The 20,304-nt window shown below is 44.3% G+C and overlaps 2 protein-coding genes across 6 annotated transcripts in view; one reads left to right on the top strand and one right to left on the bottom strand.

Annotated features, from left to right (window-relative positions):
• Window positions 1-1,130: 1,130 nt before the first annotated feature.
• Window positions 1,131-6,725, bottom strand: UBIAD1 (UbiA prenyltransferase domain containing 1). 3 transcript variants are annotated; one of them, XM_053962991.1, is made up of 3 exons: window positions 6,517-6,725; window positions 5,797-6,349; window positions 1,131-4,861 (listed from the first exon to the last, which is right to left on the bottom strand). In XM_053962991.1, the coding sequence occupies exons 2-3, from the start codon at window positions 6,311-6,313 to the stop codon at window positions 4,374-4,376; spliced, it is 1,005 nt and encodes a 334-aa protein (XP_053818966.1). In that variant the 5' UTR covers window positions 6,314-6,349; window positions 6,517-6,725; the 3' UTR covers window positions 1,131-4,373. The 3 variants fall into 3 exon arrangements, with proteins under 3 accessions (XP_053818966.1, XP_053818967.1, XP_053818968.1); XM_053962992.1 differs by having other exon boundaries at window positions 6,616-6,703; XM_053962993.1 differs by lacking the exon at window positions 6,517-6,725 and adding an exon at window positions 6,455-6,496.
• A 945-nt stretch (window positions 6,726-7,670) lies between these two features.
• Window positions 7,671-20,304, top strand: part of MTOR (mechanistic target of rapamycin kinase) — a 63,022-nt gene continuing 50,388 nt past the window's right edge. For 2 of the 3 annotated variants that reach the window (XM_053962662.1, XM_053962661.1), the window contains exons 1-19: window positions 7,984-8,144; window positions 8,824-8,987; window positions 9,371-9,479; window positions 10,776-11,008; window positions 11,364-11,564; window positions 12,282-12,416; window positions 12,844-13,119; window positions 13,445-13,553; window positions 14,357-14,543; window positions 14,727-14,855; window positions 15,677-15,921; window positions 16,101-16,316; window positions 16,950-17,155; window positions 17,662-17,784; window positions 18,098-18,187; window positions 18,275-18,367; window positions 18,848-18,982; window positions 19,316-19,445; window positions 19,639-19,889. In XM_053962662.1, coding sequence (XP_053818637.1) covers window positions 8,868-8,987; window positions 9,371-9,479; window positions 10,776-11,008; window positions 11,364-11,564; window positions 12,282-12,416; window positions 12,844-13,119; window positions 13,445-13,553; window positions 14,357-14,543; window positions 14,727-14,855; window positions 15,677-15,921; window positions 16,101-16,316; window positions 16,950-17,155; window positions 17,662-17,784; window positions 18,098-18,187; window positions 18,275-18,367; window positions 18,848-18,982; window positions 19,316-19,445; window positions 19,639-19,889 — 2,988 coding nt within the window. In that variant the 5' untranslated portion in view covers window positions 7,984-8,144; window positions 8,824-8,867. Of the gene's footprint in view, window positions 7,737-7,983; window positions 8,145-8,823; window positions 8,988-9,370; window positions 9,480-10,775; window positions 11,009-11,363; window positions 11,565-12,281; window positions 12,417-12,843; window positions 13,120-13,444; window positions 13,554-14,356; window positions 14,544-14,726; window positions 14,856-15,676; window positions 15,922-16,100; window positions 16,317-16,949; window positions 17,156-17,661; window positions 17,785-18,097; window positions 18,188-18,274; window positions 18,368-18,847; window positions 18,983-19,315; window positions 19,446-19,638; window positions 19,890-20,304 lie in introns of those variants that run through there. The other variant, XM_053962660.1, reaches the window with a different exon arrangement.

The following is a 20,304-nucleotide window of genomic DNA, read 5'->3' as shown; positions in this document are numbered from 1 at the left end:
CAAGCATTCCTACCTGGATATAATCTGGAGTTTCTGGAACACCAGCACGGCTTTTCCTGCACTGCATTTCCCAGAGGAACAGCTGCCTCTTCCACTGCCTCTTCAGAGGAAGACTGCACCCTTTTCTACAGGATCACTGCTCCAACAGAACCACACTGACACTCCAGGACTGCAGCCACAATTCCAATTGGACTGCTGCCAACACCCTGACCCACAGGGTGTCAGGTTGTATTCTGACTCTGTCAGTGTTGTTTTGATTTACTGTATTGTTTATTTTATCTTTTTATTTTCTTTCCTAATAAAGAACTGCTATTCCTGCTCCCATATTTTTGCCTGAGATCCCCCCTTAATTTCAAATTTATAACAATTTGGAGGGAGGGGTCTACATTTTTTCCATTTCAGGGGAGGCTCCTGCCTTCCTTAGCAGACACCTGTCTTTCCAAACCAAGACAGGTTCCTCTAGAGAAAAGGCGCTGCAGCAGCAGTGGAAGAGCAACGCTGCCATCTGCAGCCACTCGGAATTGAAGTGTCCTTATTTGGAAAGATCAGCCATGTACTGATGTCATGCCATCCTGCATTTTATCCTTTATAACTATCTCTAAATGCATTTGTGAAGCACACTGTGCCACTGGCCAAGGCAGGATAATTTCAAATCTTGCTTTAGGCTCATTTATGACACACATGGGGGAGGCATTATGCTGTCACAGTTGTATGGAACAGTGACCACAGCACTGGAAAACTGGCAGAACATATTAGTGAGGATTTATAAGTTCATCTTTATTAAAGGCATTAAAGTTCAGCTGAAACCTCCTTACAAATACTGAACAGTACATGGCACAGAAAACTGCATCAGAGAAAATTCTGCACATTGATTAATACACCAGAACTATTCTAAGCCTGCCATTAGTAGGAAACGATCACTGCTACAGAACTGTTTGCCTTGTGATAGGGAAGGACAGGATTATGTGATTCATAAAAGGACTTCTACACAAAAAAAAGAGTATGATTTCTCAGGCACTTACACTATAAACAAGGCAGATGAAGACCTTCTTTCTTTCTTTTGTGACCATGTTTTAATCCATGTGCAAAAATACAACTTGAGTAATATAAAAGAATCAAACACAGCATAATTAACTGAGTAACATTCAGACAGTTTATTGGGTAAGAAGAAAGGCCAGGAGGTGCTTTAGAACACATTAACAGATGGGCTACAGATCAGTTCCTCTACCAGTGCACACTCATCACACTGCAATACAGCTCATCAAGAGTGACCTGAAAGAAGTTTCTAAAGTTTATATTCAGGGAAAGTAGCATGGGACAGGGAAAAGTGGGGTAGGGGAAGAGACCCAGTGTCTTTATCACAAAGCAAACCAATAAATGAACCTCTCTTACCGCTCACTGATTATATGTGAAGATTATTTTGGCCTCATTACATTGGTTAACTCACCCTTTATGTTAGTTCATATCTAAAATGTTTTCTAGTACTAACAAGCTTTTTGGAAAGCACAGAAATAAAGCACTTTTTACTTTCAAAGCTCTTTATAACAATGATGTCAGCTCAGCAACTCTCTAAGTTAGGCAAAACTTGGATGTTTTCTGAGACACAGAGAAGTTAAATGACTTCCTCAAAACCATGGTGAAGAATATGTTAGTTATATCCTTAAGAACCTGGAATGATACTGTTTTTCAAAGAGAGGGAATTGGAGGCAACCAGCATCTGCTAGTAAGGAATTACCAAATTTTCATCTCAGTTTTACTATTAAAATACTTTTAATTCCCCCTACCTTGGAAAGTGTTCCACATATATATTTTTGTAATAATGAGCTGTTTCATCTTAGTAACAAAAAGCACTGGTCCTTTCCAGCCCTAAGTAGACATCCCACCCAAGAAAGGGTAGTCAAGATACAGTAAGAGTTACAAACTCCACAGCACCAATGATCTTCCCATTATTACAATTACAGTTATCAAAGATACAGGCCAAGTTACTTTAAGGAATTTAGCTGGAGTACTCTGGTTTTTGTAAAAAAAGTAGAGAAAAGATAGCTAACCATTCTTTGAAACGGAAAGCTATTAAAAACCAAGCTATCCTAAAATGAAGCACACAGCTGCTACAAAGGGAAGGATTAACCAATAAACCTGCATATCCCCAGTTGCAAGGTTAACAGATTTGTCAGCTCAGCCCTTACTTATCCCGACAAAAGCTTTTGGTTTGCAGAAATGTGAAATGGGTATTGGAGCTAAGCTCTTCTTCATTCTGTAGGTCCACAAAGCAGCAACAGTAGAAACTCTGTTGTGTATATTTGCATTGAATACAGTTTCCAAAACCGTCTGGATATCCCCCTCCCTCGGAGCTGAACTCTAGCCTTTTCTCCTTGTGCTTTTAATCCTAACAAGTATTTTGCTGTAGAAAGCAGCCACTGAAGTCCATCTCTTCTTGTCCTGTGCCTAGCCAGATTAGAGAGATCATTTGCCCATTTTAATTAAAAAAAAGATCAAACTGTGGCTCCTTAAATAGGCCTGCAAAGATCCTTCCCATTAACTCCAGCTCAGATATAACTGCTGGAAAACATGAAGCCATGAAAGTAGTCTCTAAATACCTTGTAGTCTGGTACCATCAACTCAGCTTTACTGCTGTCAGTACAACCCACTAAAGGGACACTTGGCTCTTTCAGATTTGCACCACGAGGGCATAACTCACCTATGACAGATGCAGGGTAACACCATGTGAGTTTATTGCTAGTTTGTTGCTCGTGTGTAAAAGCCTGACCCTGCAGTCACACACACACACTTGTTCAAAAGCAAGGCTGTGACCTGGCACCAGGAGCTCTAGTCCAACACCTGTGCTAATTCCTCTGAGCTTATCAGAGATCCTGCAAAGAAGCTTTTCACAAAAACCTGTGTACAGGTACTAAATAACACAGAAGAGAATTCAGTTGCTACTAAGTAATACTAAGAACTAAGTTGCCACTATGTTATGGATCATATGGGTCAAATCCATCTTTGCACTGCAAGGCACATATTTTCTCCATTATGTTTGGCATGTTTTTCACACAGCTACATAGCTGCTGAAACAATCAACTCTCCAAAGGGCCACGTGAACAGCAAGTGGCAAGATCTGCAGGAGAAAACAGAGCAATGCTGTAAGGTAGAGAGTGGGGAAAAGAGGTGGGGAACTTCCCTTCAGAGATCACTTAATTGTGACACAAACTCTGGACTCCATTAGGAAAAATCTTGTTAACAAAATTGGTTTCTTCCCATTTCCAGTCCTAATTTCTATGCAGAGCTAATGCAATAATCCAGATTTGTTTTTTGTAGCACTAGAACTGTCTTATTTGGTGAACTGGGCTTCTTATAAGATATTTCACTATAATACTGTGAATAATACTCTAAATAAAGAGAAAAAAACAAATTGAAAAAATAAAAGCTTTTTTAAAATCAAGAATTTGTTTTCCACCTATGTATCCATTAATCCATAGCTTTTCAGAGAAATTTGGCACTCTGTCAGCTCCCCCTAACTCAAAAAGTGTCATTTCAGAGAGTAAATTCTAAGCAAATACAAAAATGGAAACGGTTTGTTTTTCTACCCATTAAGGGATTTCCAGCTGCATGGTTTGCACTTACAGCTTCAGCTTTTGTAGCAGAATACAGATTTACTGGTTTTGGCCTGAAGTTTGTGCAGTGGGCTATTTGTGCCCCATTTTAGCACTACAATCCACAGAGATTTATAACTTTGAAATTTCTAGACTATATGGGAGAAGCAGAAGCAATAGTTCATGAATCAGTATCTAGTGCATTTCAGGGGGCTTGGAAATAAAAGCTCAACATTTGGCTAGGAAAAGCAAAACAAAAAATAAAACATACTACAGATGAAGATGAAATACACTTAAAAGACAGTGAATTAATGACACCTATGTAGTGATACTAAACATTTGGCAGTGTTTTCTGATTCCCACACGGGAGCCACTGGACTCCTTCACCACTATAAGAAAAGAAGTGATAAGAGAAATCTTTGTGCTTGTGAAGTGAATGGAGAGTGTGATTTGAGGCTCTATCTTCCATAGAGTGAACTGACAGTGAAAAAATTAGGTGGCAGAAGGATGAGATTCTTTAAACATTTCCTCGACCTTACGTCACCTTGTTCCTCACAGCAAAGCCACACAGTTCTTCCCTTCTGAAGAACTGATAAATCACTTTATTGAAAGTATAAGCTGTGTTGTATAAGCTATCCAAGATCAGAAATCATAACATTCACTATCAACAGTGCAAGGTGGTCTTTCCATTCTTCTCACTGTCCATAATGGGCCATTTATTCATAACATCCACTGTTAACTGGCATGAATAGTGAATTATGAGGCTTGACCCTACAGCTCTTTTCACAGTTTGGGCAGAGCACCAGCTGGTGCCAATGTAATGCCAAAAACATAGAAAAGCCCCAGCAGCAGATTGAGTTTGGCTGTCCGCTGAGGAATTTTGCAGAAGTTCTGACTCCGGAACTGTCTTTCCAGTGAAAATGCCATCGGGATGGTGAGCAGTGGCAGTGCCATGCTGATGGTATAGCGTGTGGCCAGCACACAGAAAATCAGGTAGGGCAAGAAGAGCAGCACAGCGTAGAGAATATAGGAGAAGGTGGGGCCAATGAGGATGGCCAAGGTGACAATTCCCGCCTGCCGGTCCGACTCCATGTCCCGTGTGTTGTTGCTGTGCAGGATGGCCTCAGTACTGAGGGCCAGAGGGACAGCGTAGAGCAGGGGTGACAGAGACAGGTAACCAACCTGCACTGCATGGGCAAACATGACAGCCAGGGGCCCAAAGGTGATCAGGATCACCACGTCGCCAAGCGCAACGTACTTAAATCCAATTCCTGTGGCAAGACACAAGGATAAAATCAAGCATTATTAAATAATTCAAATGACAGAAGAGAATGGATGACATAACAGTTCCCATAGGAATATTCCTATTCCTATATATCCAGCCTTTCCCATAGAAACATTACAAAACAACCAAAGCACATGCAGGTATGGGCAAGAAACACATTATCTCCTCCTTCTTTTTAAAGATAAGAATTTCTCCAGACAAAAAATGTAAAAAAAAAACTAAGGGCCAGGTTTTAATACCCATCTAGAAACACCTGTCTCTGCAGAAACCTATAGAAATAAGGTACTTTTCAGTGTGATCATGCATACTAGAACCTGATCCTAAAGAAATACAGAAAATGCTCAAAACAAAATGCAAAAAATGACAAGACACTTTCAGGGAAACCCACATAACTGAAAGTCTGACAGTTAGAAACTAAGCTGTTTTTTCTTCTCCTACTAATGATGTTTGTATCTGTCTATCCAACCCAGGAAGACACTAAAATATCCTTGTCTTATTAAGAATCACAAACTGCACAGCATTCACAGTGAAGCTCCATCTAAAGAATAACAACAAAACATTCCAAAACAAAGTAACATTCCCACCAAAGGAAAGAAAATATGCCATTAGCTACACTGCTAAAGGATATGAGATAAACTTCACAAAAGGATTCAGCAACAGTTCTGAGAAGCATCTAAAGCCATATATGTAGTCAGTAACACCTCAACACCTCTATTCAACTGAAGATCCTAGTATGACTCTTCCCACAAGATTCAATTGCAAAGAATACAACTTTACGTACCAGTACTTCAGGAAATACCACAAATATTTTATGGCAGTGCACTGGCTAGATCACGTGTGTCTTCTAGAAACCTCTTGACAACTCAGCTGATTCTATCACTTCTGCATTCAGATTCACAAGTAACGGGATGCAGCACTTACCGCCGGTATAAAGGAAGGAGCTGGAGAGTCCGCCAAAGTAAATCAGAGCCAGGTGCTCCAGCTTGAGCGTCGAGATAGCGTAGAGCCCGGCAGCGCAGATACAGCCCACGGTGTAGAGAAAGACTCCAAACCGGACTACATCCTGCGGCTCCAAAATCTGGTCCACCAATGTCCTGTCATCGCTCTTCTTGTGATCGATGCCTTTGGAAAAGTCATAATAGGTATTCACCAAGTTGCCGGCCCCGTGCACAGCCAGGACGGTCACGGCGCTTCCCAGCAGCAGCCCCGGGTCGAGCGCTCCCTCGGCCCGGTACGCCAGCGCGCTGCCCAGCGCCACAGGGGTCAGCGAGGCACTGAAGCTCCAGGGCCGGAGCGCCAGCACGTAGGCCGCGCACTTGTGTCTCCAGCTGCCGGGGGCGGCCCCGTCAACGCCCGCCACCGCCGTGCCGCTGCTCTCGCTCCCGCGGGGGCTCTCGGCGCTGATACTGATCTTCTGCACCAGGTCTGCCGGTCCCATGCTCGCCCCGCCGTCTCGCAGCAGCAGCAGCAGCACCTAGAAGGGGAAGGGCCGCGCGTTAGCGGGGCGGCGGGGCCCGGGGGGAGCGAGGGGCGCCGCCGCCATGGCGGCCTGCGGGAGATGCGAGGGCGCCGCCATTACCCGCCCTACTACGACCTGCCCGGCCTCGCCACCCCCGCGGCCTTGTGCGAAGAGTTCCGCACCTGCCGGCAACTCCCGGTGTAGAAATTAAAGGGAAAATTAAGCGGCCCACGGCGTCACGCGCGGCGGCGAGGGGGCCACCCCGCAGCACGCGCCAGCACCACGACTCATGTCATAGCCGGCACGGAGCGGCCGAAGCCCGGCGCAGACACCGTGCTGCTGTCACGGGCAGCCGGACGCATTTCAGCGGAGCACACCGGGCACGGCGCGGCGGTGCCCTGCTCCCTTTACGCATGCGCAAGGCGCGCTCGGGGCTTGCCCGCGGAGCGTGGCGTGCGCCGGGAAGGGCCTTAAAGCTCCTCTCCTTTGAGCCCCCGCCGTGGGCAGGGACCTTCCACTGCCCCAGGCTGCTCCAGAACCCGTCCAACATGGCCTTGGACACTTCCATGGATGGGGAAGCCACAGCTTCTCTGGGCAACCTATGCCAGGACCTCCCCAGACATTTTCCTAACAGCTAAACTAAATTTCCTCTCTTTTAGTCTGAACCCGTTCCCCCTTGTATGCCCTTCCTGATACTGAAAGGCTGCTCTGAGATCTGCACGCAACCTTCTCTTCTTCCACAACAGCACCACACAGCTCGGTGTCACTTGCTGAGGGTGCCTCAATCCCATTGTCTATGTCGCCGACAAAGTTGGTGAATACTATGAGCCCCAGTACCACCCCTGAGGGACACCACTCGTCCTTGGTCTCGATGTGGACAATAGAGCCGCTGACCGCAACTCTTTACGCGCGTCTATCCAGCTAGTTCTTTATCCAACGAGTGGTCTGATCATCAAATCCACGTCTCTCCAGCTGAGAGACCAGGATGTCATGCGGAACAGTGCCAAACGCTTCACACAAGCTCAAGCAGACGATGCCGGTTGTCCTACCCCATCTAGCCATGCTGTAGCCCGGCCATAGCCGGCACCTCACGGAAGGGCGGAAGCCGGCATCGGGAAGGCGGGCCTACTGAGTAAGCCCAGCCATTCTATTGGTCAGATGTACTGCCACTCAGACGCTATTGCCTTGATGATTGGTTAAAAGGCGGCTGTCCTCGGGGTTCCTCGGGGAAGGGGCGGAGCTTTGAGCGCGTCTTCCCCGTTTCTCTTTTCCTATTGGTCAGCTGTGATGCCCATCACGGCGTTCCTGGGAGCCTATTGGCCAGCAGCGGCTGGCCGGCGCTGCAGGCGCGGCGGCGGGGCAGGCACGGGCCCGGGGCCCGGAGTAGGGGAGGCGGCGGCGGGTGAGTGAGAGCGGCCGTGTCTCTCATCATCATCGGCTCCCCTTCCCCTGACCTCCCGCTTCCTGCCCGGCCCGACCTGCCCGAGCCCCCGGCCGCGCGGCGCTGCCGCCTGCGGCCCCGCCGGCCGTGCTCGCCTTGCCCCGCCTCAGCCCTCCCTCACTCTCGGCCTGCGGAGCTCCCCCCCGGGCCCGGGCCTGCCGGGTCCCGTCCGCTGGGCTCTGTGGCCCTGAGGGAATCCCAGGAACTGACTCCGGGCTGGGTTGATGGGCAGTGTCAACCCCCCGCCGCTGCTCTTTGATCCGGGGAGCCTCTCCTGGGCTCCTGCCAGCAGCCACCTCACCCTATGGTCCCGCTGGATGTCTGTGACCGCGTGTGGAATATTTGGGGAGAAGCAGTTGAAGTTCTAGTGTTAGTGCTTGGTTTGGTCTTACGTAATCTGAATATCGGGGCGGGGGAGGGGGCGTCAAGTATCTGAAATGTTTTTGACATAAAGAAAGTATCTGAAATGTTTTTGACATAAACAAACTGAGAAAGTTTGTTTATGTGTTATGCTAGGAAACCCCGTGTTGCAATGATTGGTGTTGCTATAACTGGACCTCCCTTCTCTAAATATCTGTTGGAGGATGTAACACTTGCCATTGCTGAGTCTTCCTTGTGTTGGTGTAACACTGAGATTCCTGTGAAGAAAACTTGGATGAAAGTGTCCAGGAAGGAGTTGTATATAATAGTGATATAATCCTGGGAATGGCTGTGTTTATTTGTAATTGCAAACTCTAGTTTCATCCTGCTGTTTTTCAGCTGTTGCATTATCCTTGATTTAGGATTAGATCACCCTAGGGGACCTGGCCTACTGCAATGTATTTTGGTATTTGAGGAACTAGAGAGCAAATAGGCTGGGGGTCATGATATGTGGTGATAGAGTTTTATCATGGAGTGTAATGCCTAAGGAATATAGTCATTACTTGTCATTTTATAGTCTACCAACACAGCATCTTTATGGGTATTTTGGGAACAGTCAGGAGGGACGGCCTTAGGAGAGAAGCTTGGAGATTTCAATTCAAGCAGTAAAAAATGTGTCTCTCTGAAGAATTTACAGGACTTGATGCCCCTGAGCCCCAGCATAGTGCCACCATGTCGGGCACTGTGTCCATTCTCCAGCAATTTGCCAATGGCTTGAAGAGTCGCAGCGAAGAGACAAGGGCGAAAGCTGCCAAGGACTTGCAGCATTATGTCACCATGGAGCTGCGTGAGGTGAGCGCTACAAGTGGCATTGTTTATCCTTGTGCATCACGTGAGTGTAGAGTAATGGGCTGGGTGCCTTGGCAATGGAGATTTTTGGAATATGGAAGCTGGTCTTAGGGAGGAGATGGGGCACAGAGGAGAGCTTATCTTTGCCCCCTGGCATGTAGGAGAGGTGAGCAAGTTGGTGACACAAATGGGTCGTCAAGTACCAGAATAAGTAAACTTGCTGCATATAGGTCACAAATAAGAGAAACTTTTTTGAGCTTGTAATATATGGTTGATATAATTTCTTTCTGTTTAAGTAGCATAAGAAGCATTGTCTTTATGGAGGTTTTGGAGCAGGAGGGAGGGAGAGAATGCTGAAAGCTGATTTGAACTTTTTGCTTTTACAGATGAGTCAGGAAGAATCTACCAGGTTTTACGATCAGCTGAACCATCACATATTTGAGCTGGTCTCTAGCTCTGATGCAAATGAAAGGAAGGGTGGCATTCTGGCTATAGGTAAGTGAAAGTGCATAATGCCTCTGCTGAGTTTTCTCTTCATGCAACTATCTTTAGGGACAGATTTTCAAAAGGAATGAGCTTTTATAGTCGGGGCCTGATGTCTGACAGCTCAGGGTACTGGCTGTGTTCTAGTTGCTGGCTCTGAAAATCTGTGTGAAGTGTCAGCATGGGAGCTACTGAGAGTGGCTGAAAACCTGGTACTTAATGGGCCCTGAGCTCTTCTGGGAGCTGAGCATCAAATGCGAATGCTGAGCACATGAAAAGTCTGTTCTGGAGCTCAGCTGAGAACACTTTGTACTGCCCCTTTATGTGTTTCAGGGTAGGCTGACTTTCTCAACTTTCTTCCATCTGGAGAGATTGATTCTTGTTATTTAAATTTACCTGGCTCCATCACAGCAACTTGCATCCCCAAGAGGGGCTCACATAGCTTCTGCTTTGATTCTGATCAGCCTCTCCATTAGTGGCTCTGGCTGTGTGTTCTCTGTGAGATTGCAGAGCTGCCCGAATCCCTGCTCTTTGGGAAGCCAGCTTGCATAAATACTTTGCCTTCAGGCAAGTAGCCTGTATTGTAGCAGTTACTTCTTAAATAGCCAAAGAGATGCTTATGGTTTAGGCTCATAGACATAATTATCCAGTCCCAATGTGTTTGAAGGCAGTGTAAATCCCATAGAAAAATCTATATTGATAACATCAGGTCTTAAGCTTACAGTATCACATTCAAATTGTTTTGTGAATTTAGTGACATTGAAAGCTGCCAGCTTGACAACCCTGGACACTGATGGCCTCTTTATCTACAGAACAAGTACAGCCCAGGCACTGGCAACAAGAGCTTCTGCCATGCTGGTGTCTGATTAATTGCCTCCACCCTCGCCAGGAGAGACTGTCTCTAGGACTGAGGAGGAGAGCATTTCCTTGGTCCGTTCAGTCTTTGACTTCTCTTGTGAGGTGGACTAGCTATAGCAGTTACTTGCAGATGGATGTCTTTCTATTAGGAACAGGTCTATGATCCCAGGGTGATTTTTTTTTTTCTCTTCTAAAAATGGGGAAAATCTATGATGCATTTTTCCACTAATTTAAAAAGTTCAGGCTCAAAAGGATGGTGGCCCTTCCCTGTGCTTGATTTTTTTATTTTTCCCCCTGTGGATTTTTAGTTTAGGGGGACTTAATGGGAATCTTTAAGGAACGTGTAGGGAATACTAGCTGTCATCCAGGGATTACCTACTGTCTGCCTCACTGACTCTTGGGGAGAACTGCAGCACATGAAAACGACAGCGTTGCTCCCTTTCTCCGCAGCAAGTCTTATCGGTGTTGAAGGAGGTAATGCCACCCGTATTGGCAGGTTTGCCAACTACCTGAGGAACCTCTTGCCATCCAATGACCCTGTTGTAATGGAGATGGCTTCCAAGGCTATCGGGCGGCTTGCAATGGCTGGTGACACCTTCACAGCTGAGTATGTGGAGTTTGAGGTGAAACGAGCTCTGGAATGGCTGGGAGCTGATAGGAATGAAGGTCGTAGACATGCAGCTGTAAGTGATGCCTTTTTTGTTTTCCTGAAGTAGTTGGGATTAGTGAACAGTGGTAGGAAATATGCACAGAAATCTGCAGAAAAGCTTTGGTCAGGATGGGAATGGTTGCCAGTCCATGTCTGAGAATCTGTAATGCTCTCATGGCAGACAGCGTGCTGCTTCATTGCTTCTCCATTAGCTCAGTGACTAATGAAGACCAAGACATTGTTATACTAGGAATTGTCAGAGTGTGGGGATGGAAACAGCTCACAGACACTGATGGTCTAAACAAATGGTACTACACTGTAAAAGTTATGAGGTTTGTCTCTGTGTGTCTCATCTTTCAGATTGTTACTGTTTCCCTCCCCACCTCCAGGTTCTTGTCTTGCGTGAGCTGGCAATCAGCGTGCCTACTTTCTTCTTCCAACAAGTGCAGCCGTTCTTTGACAATATATTTGTGGCTGTGTGGGATCCCAAACAGGCCATCCGAGAGGGAGCTGTCTCTGCCTTAAGAGCCTGCCTTATCCTTACCACCCAACGGGAGCCAAAAGAGATGCAGAAGCCCCAGTGGTACAGAGTAAGAAAATAACTTTGTTTTGAAGCAGCCCCTTATAATGCAATACAGATGTTGAAGTGTCAGTTTTCAGAAGAGCTGGCTAAGATAAGAACCTGTCACCTTTGTCAGTAAAAAACTGCCTCTCCTTGAAAGGGTTGAAAATATAATGGCTTCCAAAGTGAGTAGCTCCGTTAGTCTACTGCTGCAAAAGTAAGCAAGATTTAACTCCTTCAAGATTACATTGTTCTATCTGCACCTTATCTTCAGCTGTTGAACTTGACCTGGTTTTATAGCCATGCAATTATCCAGTGTCATCTCTTACTAGTAGAAGGTTTTATTAGTGTAGATAAAACAGAAGTGCGAAAGGTAGGAATTCTTATGTCTGAACCTTTGCTGACATTGTCACATGAATTCAAACTTGGTGATATCAAGTGAGTTTTGGGCAGTGCAGTCAAATGTTATGAATTTGAATTTCTTGTAATCAAATAAGTGCTGCAGGTAGCGATGAAGCTCATACCTTGTTGTTGATTAGTGCTGCTGAAAATGCTCTACAGCAGTGTCCACAACTTTTGGGTGAATCAGAATTTTATTGCCTTATATTTCTTTTATTACTGAATTGTGGTTTGTGGCTACTCTTGGAAAATTCAGAATGTCAGTAACTCTTGACTGACAGTACTACTTCATTTCCACAGACTTTGTTTCTGCCTTGTCATTGAGATTTTTTTCTTTTCCCCCAAGCATACATATGAAGAGGCTGAGAAGGGCTTTGATGAGACTTTGGCCAAAGAGAAAGGAATGAATCGTGATGACCGAATCCACGGTGCCTTACTGATCCTCAATGAGCTAGTGAGAATCAGCAGTATGGAGGGAGAGGTGAGCAAAGGAACAAGGTGGCAATTGTGGGGATTGATTGAGAGTGTATAGCAACTCTGCAGTCTGTGGAAATATCCCATAGTGTTGCAGTGGGGTTGTTGAGTGGAAAACTCTTCTGAACATGGCGTTGAGCATTAAAGTGTGTTAGAGAAATAAAAGGGGCAGGTTTGGGCTGAGGAGGTAATAACCTCTGATGGAAAGTCTATTACCTTGATTAAATACAGTGAAAAATATTTTTTCTATGGAATGAGGACTCTCTTGCGTGTTAGATACTCAAATATTTTTGCTGGATTTTACTCAATTGATGTTTTACAGCTGTTTGACTATTGATTATACAGGATGCTATTCAGGAGATTTGGGTAACACTGTACTGAGAGTACCTTAGTTACGTTTTTGTTTTTTTTTAATGTTTCTCTACTTTGTCCAGCGCCTTAGAGAGGAGATGGAAGAGATCACTCAGCAGCAGCTTGTGCATGACAAGTACTGCAAAGACCTGATGGGCTTCAGTACCAAGCCTCGCCACATCACTCCCTTCACAAGCTTTCAGTCTCTTCAGCCCTCTCAGTCAAATGCTTTGGCTGGTCTCCTGGGGTACAGTGCTCACCAAGGAATTATGGGTTTTGCAACCTCACCTGTCCCAGTAAAATCTACTTTGGTAGAAAGTCGATGCTGCAGGGATCTAATGGAAGAGAAATTTGATCAAGTATGTATTTATTCTTCACCTTGTCTCCCAGCATTCTCAACATCTGTTCTTGCAGAAGAATTGTCCTCTGTGTTTTTACTTAGCAGGCAATACCAGCTAGTATTGAACTGAGCCTTCAGAACTCAATATTTACATGTATCATGGCTTTGTCATTGTCTGTCTTGGGGCAAATGATTTATTTCCTTTGGAAGCAGTCTTGATTATCCTTTTCTTTGATGGACTCTGAAGCGAAATGTCAGTAGAATGCCTAAAAGCACACAGGTAATAAACACTTGTGCATTACTGCCAGTGGCCATCCTTTAAAGCCTAATCTATTTCCTTCCAGGTCTGCCAGTGGGTTCTCAAGTGCAGAACCAGCAAAAATTCTTTGATCCAGATGACGGTTCTCAATCTGCTACCACGACTGGCAGCTTTCCGTCCTTCAGCATTCACAGGTGACAAGATGGATGGTTGGATGTTAGAAATACTGGTGAATTTGGGCTGGAAGTTATCCAGCTCTCTTTGGTCCAGATGAACTTGTGCAGCACACCAAATGTGGTGCTTGTCTGATGAGCATGTTCCTCTGTGGGAAGACAGTCTTTTTTTCTAATAAGTGTGACTTGATAGCTGATGCCAAAATGTTGCTCTGATGAAGAAAATAGATTGAAATCTATTGTCAGAATTTGGTGATCAATACCATAAGACATAAACACCTCCTTTTTTTGTTTTCTCCTCAATATGTCAGACTTAGAGGAGAATTCTCTCATGCTCTGACTCAGTATATGCCAAATATTATTAGAGTTCTCTTCTTTTTTTTCTGTTGCGTGTGCTAGGAAATACCTGCCAGCTTTAAAGTAGATTAGTTGATTTATCAAGCAAGTTTAGGAGAGTATCAGAGTTGGAGGCAAATCACCAAGCTGCTCTTAGTGGGTTGTAACAATTTTTGCGTTAATTATTCCAGATTTCCAATCAATCACCATGAAACCAAGATGCTTGGATCTTATATGTGTATAAAACCTGTTGCAGTGGGGGTGTTTTATAGCTCTTTTATTCTGGTGATTTTTCTTTTTAAAAACAAAGCCTTCTGTAGTTTGAAATGTTTATTATATGGTGACATGTTTGCCACTCACATCAGCAAATTTAACATTACTATGTTTTTTTTCTAGTTTTACACTTGTAAAGGTTTAGTTGGAAATGTTATGCAGGTGTATAAGCCTAATTGAATTCTAATATCTGTATTGTTTTCTCTTATGGGCAGCTGATCAGTATCTTCCAGACACCATGAATCATGTTCTCAGTTGTGTGAAGAAGGAGAAGGAGCGAACAGCAGCCTTCCAGGCCTTGGGTTTGCTTTCTGTGGCAGTGAGGTCTGAGTTTCAAGCTTACCTACCAAAAGTCCTTGAAATCATAAAAGCAGCTCTTCCCCCAAAGGACTTTGCCCATAAGTAAGTATGTGAAAGTTAGAGGAAGAAATGGAAACACTTGCTCTTTATATCATTTTTGTAATGTGGGATCAAATTCTTGTAGTAAAATCAGAAGTGTTTCTGTAAGACTGATAACACAGACGGAGGATGAGGAAAGATGTTTGAAAAATAGCAGCTCCTAGTAATTTTGTGGTCCTTTTCCAGGAGACAGAAGTCTGTGCAGGTTGATGCCACAGTCTTCACCTGCATTAGTATGCTGGCACGAGCCATGGGACCCAGTATCCAGCAGGACATCAAAGAGCTTTTGGAGCCTATGCTGGCTGTGGGCCTGAGGTAAGCATAAATCTGTTTTGCTGTTAGCTGCAGGATGGCATTGTCAACCATACAGAGTGAGATCTTAAAAAGTTTTCAGATTGGTAAGGAAGATTATTGCTTTTAAGTTGATAAAAGTGATCTTTCAGAAGATCACTATAGCTGTATCAGAAGAATGGTATGTTTTAACCGTTAATATGTCTGTTATTTAAGAGAATTCATATCTCACTAAAGAAATCTTGTTGTAGAACAGCTAGTCCAAAAGCAGTCTCCTTTATTTTCCACTATTCAAACACCTTTGACAGCAACCTGCGAAATTTTTGAAAGTATCTGACAACCAGCAAACTTGTGCCATATCAAACTGGCAGAGAAGGAGAGCTGAAGTGCTGAATATTTGCTCCTGGCTTCTTTCACCTTTGTAGATGACAGTTCTTATTGGAGGAATTAATTAAGTTGTTATTATGGAAAGGTGTGGAGAAAGTTTTCAGGTAGCACAAGGCTGTTTAAATTATATTGTCATCTGGAAGTGAATTTAGTTGCTTTTTTTGTTTAAAAAAACCTAAGTGTAAGAAGTCATTTAGATTTGTAACAGTATTACAGCAACACTGGCTAATGTAGTGATGTGTGCAGCAGTCCTGGGACTTTGCTCACCCAGTTCATACAGGAAGGTCACCTCATACCTCAGTTAACACAAGGACCCTGTGCTCTGCTTGCAGGTGTTGCTCTCATGTGTGAATGCCCACAATTATGTTCTGATTGGCAAAGGCATAAATAACCAAAAAGGTGAAATATGCACAAAGTTGTTTCTTTTCTAATGACTTTTGCTTGCTTCTTGCCCTCAGCCCTGCTCTAACAGCTGTGCTGTACGACTTGAGCCGTCAGATCCCACAGCTGAAGAAGGATATCCAGGATGGGCTGCTGAAAATGCTCTCTCTTGTTCTGATGCACAAGCCTCTGCGACATCCAGGCATGCCAAAGGGCCTTGCTCACCAGCTGGCCTCCCCCAGTCTCACCAACATCCCAGAGGCCAGTGATGTGGGGAGCATCACCCTTGCCCTGCGTACACTTGGCAGCTTTGAGTTTGAAGGTGAGATGAAATAACGAAGCAGGGGGCAAGGGCATAGGGGATAGAAACAACTGGGGCATTGGAGTAGAGTACAAGTAGCAGAAAAATTCTGGGGGCATGTTCTTTAAACTCTTGTTCTCTGGTAAAACTGGTAATTGAGGTGTAAACCTGTGTTTAACTACCCATCTTCCTCTTTTCAGGCCACTCCCTGACTCAGTTCGTTCGGCACTGCGCAGATCACTTCCTGAACAGCGAGCACAAGGAGATCCGGATGGAAGCGGCCCGCACTTGCTCTCGCTTGCTCACACCCTCCATCCACTTGATCAGTGGTCATGCCCATGTGGTCAGTCAGACAGCAGTGCAGGTCGTGGCTGATGTCCTCAGCAAACTGCTTGTAGTTGGAATAACTGACCCAGGTTAGTGTGGGATTCAGAAGAAATTTTATGTTAATTTTATCATGTGAGCGGGTGATGATGTTATGAACAGAAATAGAATTTGTAACAGAATTTGAACATATTTGCCGCTTAACTTAATCTGTCACTCTCAGTAAATTAGAAAGAAAAAGTCTCCCAATTTCTTTTTCCATATCTTGATTTTTGAGGTATTAATAGAACACTAGTGAAAAATGCTCCAGATGTGCCCTTGGTAATCCTTTGAACTAAGTAGAACACTGAGACTCCTTTTGCTGCTGTTCTGGGTCACAGCCTTAAATTTGTAGTTCGGAAAGGAATTGGTCCTTCTTGTTGAAGCTTTGTACTTGATTTCTTTCATTCTTTCAGTTGAACTCATCTCAGGTTGCTACTTAGCATCCAAAAGTGACACTTGCAGGTACAAGAGATTGGTACTGTACTAACTTGGTTACTGGGGCATGTTGAGCAGCACAGAGGTTTCTGGGCTGACCCATTGTGTTTTTTGTGTGTGAAACTCTGATATAGTGTCTTGCTCTGGGGAAGCTCTTGTGAAGAATTTTTGAGGCTGTTTTGTGAACAAAGGCAAAAAAGGTGACAGGAATTTAGTGCATTTAAAGAGAAATAAATGTGTTCTTGCAGACCCTGATATACGTTTCTGTGTGTTGGCTTCTCTGGATGAGCGGTTTGATGCTCACCTTGCCCAGGCTGAAAACTTGCAAGCTCTTTTTGTGGCCCTGAATGATCAAGTGTTTGAAATCCGAGAGCTGGCCATTTGCACTGTGGGGCGCCTGAGCAGCATGAACCCTGCCTTTGTCATGCCTTTTCTTCGCAAGATGTTAATCCAGGTAAGGAGGAGGGATGCCTGCAGGTAAAACAGAGTAATTGATATTGAGACTAAGGTGGTGTTAAAGAACTGGGCTATCTAGCTGTAAATACATGGAGAGTGGGGGAATCAATCTCTTTTGGAAAATAGTTCTTGCCCAGTTTAGTGGGTTTCAGCAGATCTTTCTCATGATAGGTGGTTGCACTGAAGCTCTCTGGATGTATCAGAAGGGAAAGGAAGGATAGCAGTTATTTCACCCCTAGTCATCATACCAGAGTGCTTTCCATCTCTGTTGAGGAAGAATGTTGTGTGGTGCTTTTAGGTGAATGCATGGTACCTCTTTGTAAACACGGATTTTGGAGCCGTCACTTTTATGCTAATTAATTTTACCTTAATTTAGGATAAATGATAACAGAGTGAAATGTAGAACAGCCTTTACAAGTACTGAGATGTGACAGAAGGAAATGCAAAGAATTTTTACCTGCCTTTATTTTCCTGGTTTGCTTGCTTCCATTGTCTGTTGTGCAGATTCTAACAGAGCTGGAACACAGTGGTGTTGGCAGAATCAAAGAGCAAAGTGCCAGGATGTTGGGTCACCTGGTTTCTAATGCTCCACGCCTCATCCGTCCCTATATGGAGCCTATCCTTAAGGTAGAGTCCCTATGTTTCCTGGTGACTTTGGAATGAAGTGACACAGCAAGTGGTTACCTGGCCCTCAGGAGCTACAGTTCTTTTGCTTCATCATAGCAGGAAAGAAAACAATTTGGTGTAGATGTTACTCACAGGAATGCACATGGGTGACAGTTTAGCCCAATTTAATTCCAGATTTGCATAATGTTTAAGACACCCAAGTTTCTTTTTACTGTTGAAATTCTTACTATGATTGTGGGGTCAATTTCAGGTGGAAAGATAATTTTCAGTACTCTTTAAACACATTATAATTTGTCCCACTGTCACCCACCAGGCACTGATTGTGAAACTGAAAGATCCTGATCCAGATCCCAATCCAGGAGTGATTAACAATGTCCTGGCTACGATAGGGGAGCTTGCACAGGTAGGGATATACTGCAGATACCTCTTTGCTATGCTTGTTAAGGTTTTGGGAATGCTAGATGAAGGATGAATTTTTATCTTTCAATAGGTCAGTGGGCTGGAGATGAGGAAGTGGGTGGATGAGCTCTTCATTATAATTATGGACATGCTACAGGACTCCTCCCTGCTGGCTAAAAGACAAGTAAGTGTTTACAACTGTGCTAAACTGACAGCTGCTGTGACCATAGCTGTAACAAAATATCCACACATCCCATTGTAGCTGCTAAAATGAAACTTTAAATCACTCAAGTCTCTAGTGGAGTTAGTCATGGTATACAGGTGAGGTTTTACAGTGCCTGTAGTTCAGAGCTGTTAGAGGAAAAACAAGAAGGAAAAGAAAACTGCTTTTATTGGAAGGCTTGGACTCACTAAATTGAATGTTTATTTGAATTGTACCTCAGAGTGAGAGCAATTGTGACAGCCTAAGATATTGTTGATTATTACTTTCTTTACTATTGCTTATAGAGAAATGCTCTTTATAGAGGCTTTCCAACCATGGACTGTGATTTGCAGTGATCTAAAATGCTCAAAGAAACTTTACAGAAGTTGAATGACTGATGTATCAGAAGGCATAATAAATTCCCTGGTCAAAACTAATCTTCTTTGGGCTTCATCTTTGTAGGTGGCTCTTTGGACACTGGGGCAGCTTGTGGCTAGCACTGGTTATGTGGTAGAACCATACAGGAAGTACCCAACTTTGCTGGAGGTGCTTCTGAACTTCCTGAAGACTGAGCAGAACCAGGGCACCCGCAGAGAGGTATGAGCATCAAACTATCACACAACCACTTAGCAAAGCTTTTTGGGAAGGGAGAGGTGCCAAATAAATGTGCCTGCATAGATTTGAGGCAGGGAGGGAGACATCATTGTTGTGGCTGAGCAAAATGCAATAAGCAGAAGTAAGAGAGTGCATGTGTTAAGTCAATGAAATGGCTTCCAGAAGCTGGATGAAAAGCACTGTTTTTCCCAGGCACTCACTTCAGTTCCAGATCTTCCCTCTTAAATTATCAGGATCTTTTCAAATATGGGGGTTTGAGTGTTGTCTTTGGCCTTAGTGATGAAGTCCTGGTGAATTTTCTTTGTGTTTTTTCAGGCTATCCGTGTGTTAGGGCTGCTGGGTGCTTTGGACCCTTACAAACACAAAGTGAACATTGGCATGATCGATCAGTCACGAGATGCTTCAGCTGTTAGCCTCTCGGAGTCCAAATCCAGCCAGGATTCTTGTAAGCAGCTCGGTTTCTTTCAGATAGATAGCTTTATGATTTACAAACAGATCTTGACTGTTTTGTTACCAGTTTGTCTCTTCTTCTTAAAGAATTGTTAGTGTACATGTTTTCAACTTACACTTAGGTGTTCCTGAACTCATATTCAAGACCTTTTAATACCTAGCTCATGACACTGCCTTCTTTCTCCTAGCCGACTACAGCACCAGTGAGATGTTGGTGAACATGGGCAACCTCCCTCTGGATGAGTTCTATCCAGCTGTCTCTATGGTGGCACTGATGAGAATTTTCCGAGACCAATCCTTGTCCCAACACCACACTATGGTAGTTCAGGCCATCACTTTTATTTTCAAATCTCTTGGATTGAAGTGTGTGCAGTTCCTGCCCCAGGTCATGCCAACGTTCCTTAATGTAATACGGGTGTGTGACGGTGCCATCCGAGAGGTGAGTGTGCTAGGGACCACTCCTTCCTCTTCCACTCTATGAAATGAAGAATCCATTTCCTTGAAGAGTCTGTGACTGGCTTTGGGCATTGCTGTGCTATGTGTCGATGCCAAGCACATTGCAGAAGTGAGGCTCAGCTTTGCTTTTTCCCTTCTGAGAGCAATTACTGGAATGCCCAGTGCAAACAAATTCTCTGCTTTTTATTGAAACGGCTGCTTCTGAGCATAATCCTTGGAAGGCCAGTATTTGATTCTGTGTTTTCACCAAGCTGTTCTTGTTCAGGAAAACATCTGTGCAGCTTCCAGATCTTTCAGTGATCTCTGTTAATACTCTGGCAAACAGTATTATTAAATAATAGGGGTGTATTCTTCAAATTTCTGTGCAACCATGTACTTTGGCTCATCTCTGAGAAGGA

Source organism: Vidua chalybeata, chromosome 22 (genome assembly GCF_026979565.1).
Source record: "Vidua chalybeata isolate OUT-0048 chromosome 22, bVidCha1 merged haplotype, whole genome shotgun sequence".
In the NCBI taxonomy this organism is placed as follows: Eukaryota; Metazoa; Chordata; class Aves; order Passeriformes; family Viduidae; genus Vidua; species Vidua chalybeata.
This window is presented reverse-complemented; position numbering and strand designations above follow the sequence as displayed.

Coding starts and splice junctions, on each gene's coding strand:
- UBIAD1 (XM_053962991.1), bottom strand. CDS start 6,313: ATGGGACCGGCAGACCTGGTGCAGAAGATCAGTATCAGCGCCGAGAGC. Junction 4,862..5,796: donor CTCCTTCCTTTATACCGGCG/GTAAGTGCTGCA, acceptor GTCTTGCCACAG/GAATTGGATTTAAGTACGTT.